This window comes from Plecotus auritus (assembly GCF_963455305.1).
Source record: "Plecotus auritus genome assembly, chromosome: 10".
NCBI classification, from domain to species: Eukaryota; Metazoa; Chordata; class Mammalia; order Chiroptera; family Vespertilionidae; genus Plecotus; species Plecotus auritus.
Window position 1 is genome coordinate 60758347 of NC_137785.1, and position 8696 is coordinate 60767042.

General features: G+C 60.2%; 1 protein-coding gene across 1 annotated transcript; it reads left to right on the forward strand.

Annotated features, from left to right (window-relative positions):
* Positions 1-484: 484 nt before the first annotated feature.
* POP4 (POP4 homolog, ribonuclease P/MRP subunit) lies at positions 485-8425 on the forward strand. Its single transcript, XM_080644619.1, has 7 exons — positions 485-763; positions 4020-4072; positions 5324-5547; positions 6374-6451; positions 6599-6660; positions 7020-7121; positions 7990-8425. The coding sequence occupies exons 1-7, from the start codon at positions 718-720 to the stop codon at positions 8124-8126; spliced, it is 702 nt and encodes a 233-aa protein (XP_080500745.1). The 5' UTR covers positions 485-717; the 3' UTR covers positions 8127-8425.
* The last annotated feature ends 271 nt before the right edge of the window (positions 8426-8696 follow it).

The window sequence follows — 8696 nt, forward strand, 5'->3', positions numbered from 1 at the left end:
AAACATCAGTGATGAGAAAGAATCACGATGGGCTGCCTCCTGCACGCCCCCCACTGGGGATCGAGCCTGCAACCTGGGCATATGCCCTGACCGGGAATCGAACCGTGACCTCTTGGTTCCTGGGTCGATGCTCAACCGCTGAGCCGCACCGGCTGGGCTATGTGAAGATTTTTATAATAAACTGGGCGGGGCGGGGGGGGGGGGAGGTCGGGGGTGTTAGCTGCAATACCATCGACTTTCCATGGAGCTTCCACAAAATCACTTTCACAAAATCAGAAGTGGGAGAACACCTGTATCCATGTTTGAAGGTTTATCATGCGGAGCTAATTTTAAAAAAGAAAAATATTAAGGATTCCACACGCGATAGCCGCAACCCTACGGCACGGAGCCTTCACCGCTTAGGAAACACGAGGCTGAAAAAAAGCCCCACTGCGCAGTCTCCGCAGGGGCAGCCACGCCCCCTCCCCGCAGCGTCGTCGGCTCCCAGGCGCATGCGCCGAGCCAGTAGGCGCGCTCAGTGACGTCACCGGCGGCTTCACGCACCAGCGTCCAGCGCCCGCGATCCCGGCTGCGAGATCCAGCGGGTGGGTCTGCGGACTCTGTGCCGCGCGAGCTCGGGGACGAGGACCCTCTCCACCGCCGACTCCGACGACAGGGGCCGAGGTGGTCGCGGGCCCCGGAAGGAGGTGGAGGGAGGAAAAGCGCGAGCGGCGCCCGATGGGGACGTCATCAGAGCGCACCGGAAGCGGCCCCAGAATGAAGAGTGAGTGGGGCTGAGGGCCACGGGCTCGGACGTCAGGGATCGGGCACTGGGGAGTGGAAAGGGACGTCAGGGTGCGGGGTGCTGAGGAGTGAAAAGGGTCGCTGCGGAGTGCGAGGGGGGCTGTTGTGGGAATTGCCTCACCTTGCCTCGGGGAAACTGAGGCCCGGCTGGCCCGGCCCCGTCTCTGAGCCTGGGGTTGGTGTCCGAGCTGGAGGCCGGTTCTCGGGGGCCGCTCAGTGGCGTGGGTGCTACGGGACCGACCAGGGCCTTCGCCCGACTTGACCGCTCCCTCCCGGGGTGGCCGTGGCCAAGGCCTGCCCGGCCTGCCGCTCTATGAACGACCCTAGTGCGGGGGGCAGTGACACCATCCCCGCCACCCCCCACCCCGGCGTTGGCGGAGAGCTGTGTGTGCCCCGAGGGGAGCCAGCGCCGGGGCAGCTGTAGGCAGGGGAGTGTAGACACCGTTGACACCGGCCTTTGCATCGGGGTTCCACCTCTGCAGGTGTCTACCTGTGTGGCCCAGTGTAGCGTTTCCATGTATCCGAGCTTCCGTGTTCTCGGGTGCATAATAGGAATAAGGACCACGTTACAGGATTCTTCAGAAGGGATGCTGAGACAAAGTATGCGAAGCTTTTAATGCGGTGCCTGGCAAGTACTGCGTGCTCCGTAAACGTTAGATGTGTGTTGTGACGGAAAAGACTCCCAAGTCTTAGACACCTGGGCCAGGTGGAGCAGTCATTCCTGGGGTTTCGGGCCTTGCAAGTTGCTCTCTACAAACAGGTTATACTCCCCCACCTTACATTTGGGGGAGGACTAGACTCCATATAGAAGAATTGTAGCCACTTTGGTTTGTTGGATCAAATGTGCGCAGGGACACAAAAGGGAAATTTGTAGAGTATAGTGTGAACCAAATGTTCTAATATTTGGGCGCTTGAATCGGGGCTTTGTCTCATTCTTATTCTGTCCACGTCCCCAGTGCCACAGGTTTTCTTCAGAAAAACAAGTAAGAAACAGGAGCGTGGATGTGTTTAGAAGTTGAAGCCACTTAGTGAATATATACACTGAGTGGCCAGATTATGATGCTCTCTGAACGCATAATAATCTGGCCACTCAGTGTGTGTGTGTGTGTGTGTATTAGAGGCCTGGTGCATGAATTCATGCATGAGTGGGGTCCGGCCAGCCTGGCCAGGGGGAAGGGACATGGGCGGTTGGCCGGCCTGCCTGCTGGTCGAACTCCTGGTCGAGGGGACAATTTGCATATTAGCCTTTTATTATATAGGATAGACACTGAGTGGCCAGATTATTATGTGTTCAGAGATCATCATAATCTGGCCACTCAGTGTATATTTTGAGCTTGAAAAGAGACCTGCTGTATTTTATCACTTTAGGACACCATCAATTGTATGATCCAATTTCATAGAGACCAAACTGTGAAGAATCTTTTTAACAAAATGTAATATTCCCAGCCACCTGCATCACATAACTTTTAAATGGGCTACTCCATTACAAAGTGAGCAGCTCCTCAGCTCCTAACCCAGGGGTGGGCAAACTTTTTGACTCGAGGGCCACAATGGGTTCTTAAACTGGACCGGAGGGCCGGAACAAAAGCATGGATGGAGTGTTTGTGTGAACTGATATAAATTCAAAGTAAAGGAGCGGAGGGGAGAGCAAGAGATCCGGATAGAACAGCCGGATCCGGCCCGTGGGCCGTAGTTTGCCCAAGGCTGTCCTAACCTGTGGAATTGTCAACGTAAGAAGCATTCAAACCTGTAGAGAATTTTCGTGAGTTATGTGAGCCAAACTGATGACAACGGCCGGGAAGCAAAATCTCAACGGATCGAGAAAATGCTCCTGAGAAATGGCAGTTTGCACCCTATTTGATACATTAGCATCAAAAGAGGAGGCAGGCCGAAACCGGTTTGGCTCAGTGGATAGAGCGTCGGCCTGCGGACTGAAGGGTCCCGGGTTCGATTCCGGTCAAGGGCATGTACCTTGGTTGCGGGCGCAACCCCAGTGGGGGGTGTGCAGGAGGCACCTGATCGATGTTTCTCTCTCATCGATGTTTCTAACTATCTCTCTCCCTTCCTCTCTGTGGGAAAATCAATAAAATATATTTTAAAAAAAGAAAAGAAACTTCCTTATCCTGCTAAAGGAGATCTATAAAAAACTAATTTAAAAAAAAAAAAAAAGAGGAGGCATACGTGGGCGACATGAAACCCACTGGTGATAGGTTAGGGAGGCAGGAGAAAGCAAAGCAGGGTTGGGGGGGTCCTGGGATTGGATAAAAAGTAAAATGATAGTCATGTACTTCTTGTACAGAGGTGGCTACAGGATAGTTAACAGCCAACAATTAACACAGTAACAGCAACAGTGAGGAGATCTGTGGTCTCCCCTCTGGCTCGGCACCTGTGCTTTGAGGGGTCTGGAGAAAGGCATTGACTTTGACATTCCAAAGGTCTGTTACCGTAGATGCGGAAAGACTGTAGACAGGTTCGATTAAGGTAAAGATGGACTTTTTTCAGGGAAGGTCCTAGCCTAGGACATGACTACCCGCCATAAACTGCTTTTAGTTGAAGATTTTCCGTTTCAGACCCTCCCGTGTGGTTACGGGAGGTCTCTGCATCTGTAAGGCCGCCGCGCAGGCCTCCCCTGAGCTCGTCAGGTGGAGCGTGAGGCCCCTTTTCGTCCACAGTGTTTCAAACCCGTGCAGCTCCAAGTGTGGTCTGCTGACCTGCCGCTCCATCCGAGAACTTGCTAGAAATGCAGGATACGGGAATGGGGCCCAAGAGTCTACAATTCAGGGGTGGGCAAACTTTTTGACTCGAGGGCCACAATGGGTTCTTAAACTGGACCGGAGGGCCGGAACAAAAGCATGGATGGAGTGTTTGTGTGAACTAATATAAATTCAAAGTAAAGGAGCGGAGGGGAGAGCAAGAGAACCCTCGCTCTTTCGGGTCCGCGGGCCGGATAGAACGGCCGAACGGGCCGGTGTCGGCCCGCGGGCCGTAGTTTGCCCACGGCTGCATGCTGATAAGTCCCAGAGGCCCCTCCGCACGTTCATGTCCGACAAGCGCCTTTTGAAGCCCGCCCTCGGGGCTTCTGTGATGGACGTGACCCGTGGGCAGGGTGAGAGCGTGCATGACCGCTTTGCCGCTGTGCCCTCTGTAGCCCCGCCTCCTGTCTCTGTTCAGCGTTGACACCGCCTCGGGCCTTACGCCCAGCAGGAATCATTTCGTGTCCGTTTTCCCGTCCCCAGGTGCCATCTACCACGCCCTCTCCCAGAAAGAGGCCAAGGAGCTCGATGTCCAGGTAGGTGCTTGGCAGGGAGTCTGGGAGCGACGGGGCGATGACACAGATGGCTCGGTGGCCTCCAAGCCTTTCCGCGTCCCAATCCTCGTCTCCCCAGTCCCCGGGGCTCCGGCGGGGCCTGTTGTCCTGACGGCTGTCCCACACGCGGGTCTCCCTTCCCGTCGCGCCCAAGTCGGGCGTGGTTACCCGGGACTTCGGATTTGTGTCATCTCCCATTGCGTGGGGACACTGGGCTGTGTCCCCCTGAAACCTGCCCTGGGGGACACTGTCATTTGACCTGGTCACTGGCTCCCCTTCACCCCCAACAGGGCAGGGAGATCGCGTTCTGTGAGATTTATGGATTCTTCTGGGATTTGCCCATTTGGCAGAAGGTGTGCCAGTGACTCATGAGGAGGGAGATGCCGTGAAATCAGGATTCTGAGACTGACTGGCCTTTATTTGGCTTCTCCATGGAGGGCCGAGTATGTGTTCTAGACAGTCCAGTCCTTGTCAGTCCCCTCTGTGTGAGCGGCTTGAAGCGTGTGCGTATCACATCTTCTCCAGGGACACGTCGGCCCGGGTGATCACAGCCGCTTAGTACAGCGGGGGTCCAGGAAGTGGCCTGCCAGAGGCAGGACCTCAGGAGGCAGTGCCGCCGGGGCTGGGAAGGAGGTGGGGGGCAGTGATGCTCGGAGTCCCCTCCGGAATTACACACTGCGACAGTCACGGTCACATGAGGCTCTGCTGTGTGTCCAGAGGGCGAGCAGGTGACAGGAGGGGGCGGTGCTGAGGTGCGCTGACAGGTCCTCCCCCAGGTGATGCGCCCACAGCTGCGCCCCGCCCCGCACAGTGAGCAAATGCAATGCCGGCTGGCTGTGCCCTTCCTGAGGGTTAGCATCCTCCTGGGAGGCGGAGCTTGGTGCCGCCCTGAGCTGCCTCCAGTCATTACTGATTAAACGTGGCCCCTCTTCCCTCCCTGCCAAGACCAGGGAGTCTTCCTCCACATAGAGAGGTGTGATGTCACCACCCGGATAGCCTCGGGGAACAGGGTGGGCCGCTGGAGTGTGGCCTGGCTGTCTCACGGCGTGCCGGCCACAGACTGGGGTCGGGATGTGGCTTTTGCACCCGGACAGCGGTGGGTGGGGGACAGCCAGCGCGCGGAGGCGGAGGCGGTGTGGTCGGGGAGGCAGCCTGCCTGCGAGGGCCCCGGCGGGCTGGGTCTCACAGAGCAGTGAGCCCCCCCCCCCCCCCCCCCCCGCGCTGTCCCACCAGCGCCCCGGAGCCCAGCGCGCCGAGGCCTTCCTGCAGGCCTTCCTGCGGCGCTGCACGCCCCACATGAGCCCGCGCGCCCGCGAGGACCAGCTGCAGCGCAAGGCCGTGGTGCTGGACTACTTCGCCCGGCCGAGGCGGAAGGAGCAGAGGAGGCGGCCCCGGGGCCTGTCCGCGCGGCAGAGGAGGGCGCTGCGCCTCTTCGACATTAAGCCGGAGCAGCAGAGGTACGGCCTTCCCGCCTGCCGTCCGGCTGGTGCAGCCTCCCGCTTCTGCCACCAGGGGGCAGCCTTCCTTTACCAACCGGGACGGGGTTTGGTTTGGCTTTTAACAGGGAGGCTGGTGAGTGGCTGGCTTCTGTCCCAACCCGAATAGGACCCTGCCTGTAGTGCGTCTGTTGCCCATGGCAACAGGCTGGCTGTCTTCCAGCTCTTTTAGAAAAGAGCAACGGAGACTTCTTAATCTGTACCTCTAGAAGCTTCTCCTAGCAGCAGGCAGAATCACGCACGCGGTTTACTGCCAAGGAGCGTGCTGCCCACGTGTCGGGAAGCCTCCGCGCGGGACATGGCCCTCTTAGTGGGTAGGGGTCCTTGGCCCCGCCCTCCTTGGCCCGCTCTGGGTGTGGGTGCCTTGGGGCTGTTTGTAGACTTTCGCTTTCAGACTGTAGCCAGCAGCCTCCCACATCCACTGGACAGTCTGTGCCGGGTACTGGCTGCCGGGCAGGCGGGTCCACCGCCTCGGCCCAGGCAGCGTGGCCCGGTGTGTCCGGCTGCTCCGGCATCTCTAGACATTGCCTCGAGGTCTCAGGCGGCTGCCAGCGCTCCAGCTGTCACAGCTGTGTCCCGCGGCAGGGAGGGGGAGGGGCCAGGAAGGCGCACCTTCCTCCTCCCGCCAGCATGGCCTCCAGAGGGCCCACCAGGGAGGAGACAGGGTCGAGGGGTGGAAGCAGCGGATGGAGGTGGGGGCCCAGGCGTCCTTGGCGGGAAGCCGAGCGCTGTGCTTGGGACGGTGTCTGCGAGCTCAGTGCTTAGCTCCCACCCTCTGACTTTGCAGATACGACCTCTTCCTCCCCCTGCACGAGCTCTGGAAACAGTACATCCGGGACCTGTGCAATGGCCTCAGGCCAGACACGTGAGTTCAGTTTCTGAAGCCTTGCCCTTTGGGGGAACCCCCTGACCCTGACCCTGACCCTGACCCTGACGGCTGTAGATGCGGCCTGGGAGCCCGCTTCCAGAGCTCTGTGTCCCGCAGACGCTGAGGCTTCTGTCTGCCCCGCAGGCAGCCCCAGGCCATCCAGGCCAAGCTGTTGAAGGCAGATCTCCATGGCGCCATTGTTTCAGGTAAGGGCCCGAGAGCAGGTGGCACGCGGGGCAGCATTGCGGGTTTCAGGGGTCAGGGTGCTAGAGCGTTCCTGCCTGGGTTGTCCCCAGGTCAGCGCTGGGTGGAGAGACATCCTCTAGGTGGTCTCTGCCCTCGCCACGTGGCCCCCACTGCCGCCTGGAGGGTGTGGGACACACGTGTGACCTGGCTCGCGAATCCTGCCCACGCCCTGGCCTGCAGGCCCCAAAGGACACCTTGTCGGCCATCGCAGGGTCGCAGGCAGAGGGCGGGGAGGTGGGTCCTTCCGCCACTCAGTCCCGGCCCCGGCACCCCTTCCCCGCTGGGCACGGCCTGAGCTGGGACCGCTTCTCCTTTGCAGTCACGAAATCCAGGTGCCCCTCCTACGTGGGCGTCACAGGGATCCTCCTGCAGGAAACGAAGCACGTCTTCAAAGTCATCACCGAAGGAGACCGCCTGAAAGGTGCGCGCTGCCCGCCGCGCTGCGGGCTGTGGGCGTCCCCAGCCCTCACCTTGTGGCCGCAGGGCCTCGGGTCGGCACCGACTCCAGGGACCTGCAGAGGCCACACCTGCCCCTGGGGGTGCGGGAGCTGCGCCCTTGGCCGTGAGCCTGTGGGTCCAGGGGGCCTGAGAGCCCCCCTCTAGCTCCCCGTCTAGCAACGGGCGTGAGCCACGCAGGGGTGTGAGCCACACACGGGTGCAGGAAGTTCAAAACCACATGTGGGGGTTTGGTTCCTTTAACTTTTTTTTTTAAATGTTACCTTTCTTTAAAAAATATTTTTTAATTGATTTCAGAAAGGAAGGGAGAGAGAGAACGAAATATCACTGATGGAGAATCATGGATTGGCTGCCTCCTGCATGCTCCGCACTGGGGATGGAGCCTGCAAACTGGTCACGTGCCCTGACCAGGAATCGAACCCTGACCTCCTGGTTCATGGATCGACACTGAACCACTGAGCCACGCCGGCTGGCGGCTCCTTTAATTTTGAGCTGGCTTTCCCGCCGTCCGTCTCCCTGCGGGTCTTGTGCTCTGGTTTCCACCTCAGAGCGTGGTCCGTGTCCCCCCCGAGCGCAGAGCCGCGAGCCCACCGGGAAGCTCTGGGGGAGACCTGGGCTGGCCTTGCCCTGGGCGTTCCCGGTGCTGAGAGGGGCTCACAGCCTTGAGCCCTGACCGTCGGGGGCTGCGCTCCATGGAGGACGGGCGTGACCTGGCTGTGCAGGGTGACCCCGCGAGCCTGGTGTCCTGCGAGCTCATTCCAGAACCTCCGGGGGCATGACTGGGCGGCGGGCTGCTGCCGGGCCCCCATGCGGCCTCTCCTGCTCCCCTGCAGTGATCCCCAAGCTGGGCTGCATGTTCTCTGTGGAAACCGACGGCTTCGTTTCCTACATCCACGGGAGCAAATTCCAGCTCCGGTCGAGCGAGCGGTCCGCCAAGAAGTTCAAAGCGAAGGGAACCATGGACCTGTGAGCGCTGCGGCCCGCGGGGTCCCGGCTGAGAGGAACGCCGGCCCCAGCCCAGCTCCGGAGAGACGGCAGGCACTTCCGGGGAGACCACCCCAGTCGGCGGGACACCTGGGAAGAAACGCCTGGTTTCGGGGAGCGGGGTGCATCACCCCGGGGCCCGTGTGTTCCTTCCTCCCGAGGAGAGGGACAGGAGACACCAGAGCGGCCCTGCTGGCTCGTGGTCGCGGGGGCTCTGCCGCCATCCTGTGTCTGCGTGCTCTGTGACGCGAGCTGTTTGTGATAATAAAATGCACGTGGCCTTGGCTCCCGTTTCCGGGGCTCCTGCAGTGCAGCAGGTGGGGGCGTGGGGCCCGGGCAGGGCCGCGTCAGGCCTCGTCTCCGTTCTGCAGACACCGCCACAGGCGCGGGTCCCGGCTCTGGTCTGTGTCCGGTCTGGACCACAGTTTCTGCAAACAGCTGAACCCCCCACCCTGCCCTCCCTCTGGGGCCTGGGTGGGCAGAGGGGGCTCCTTGGAGGGGGCTCCGGATCCGAGCAGCTGTGGGGTTTGATGAACATGGTCACCCCCAGGCTCAG

Excerpts from the sequence above, each read along its gene's own strand:
- POP4 (XM_080644619.1), top strand. The coding sequence starts at position 718 with ATGGGGACGTCATCAGAGCGCACCGGAAGCGGCCCCAGAATGAAGA. Across the intron at positions 5,548-6,373 it reads ATTAAGCCGGAGCAGCAGAG|ATACGACCTCTTCCTCCCCC; the intron begins GTACGGCCTTCC and ends CTGACTTTGCAG. Across the intron at positions 6,661-7,019 it reads CCATGGCGCCATTGTTTCAG|TCACGAAATCCAGGTGCCCC; the intron begins GTAAGGGCCCGA and ends TCTCCTTTGCAG.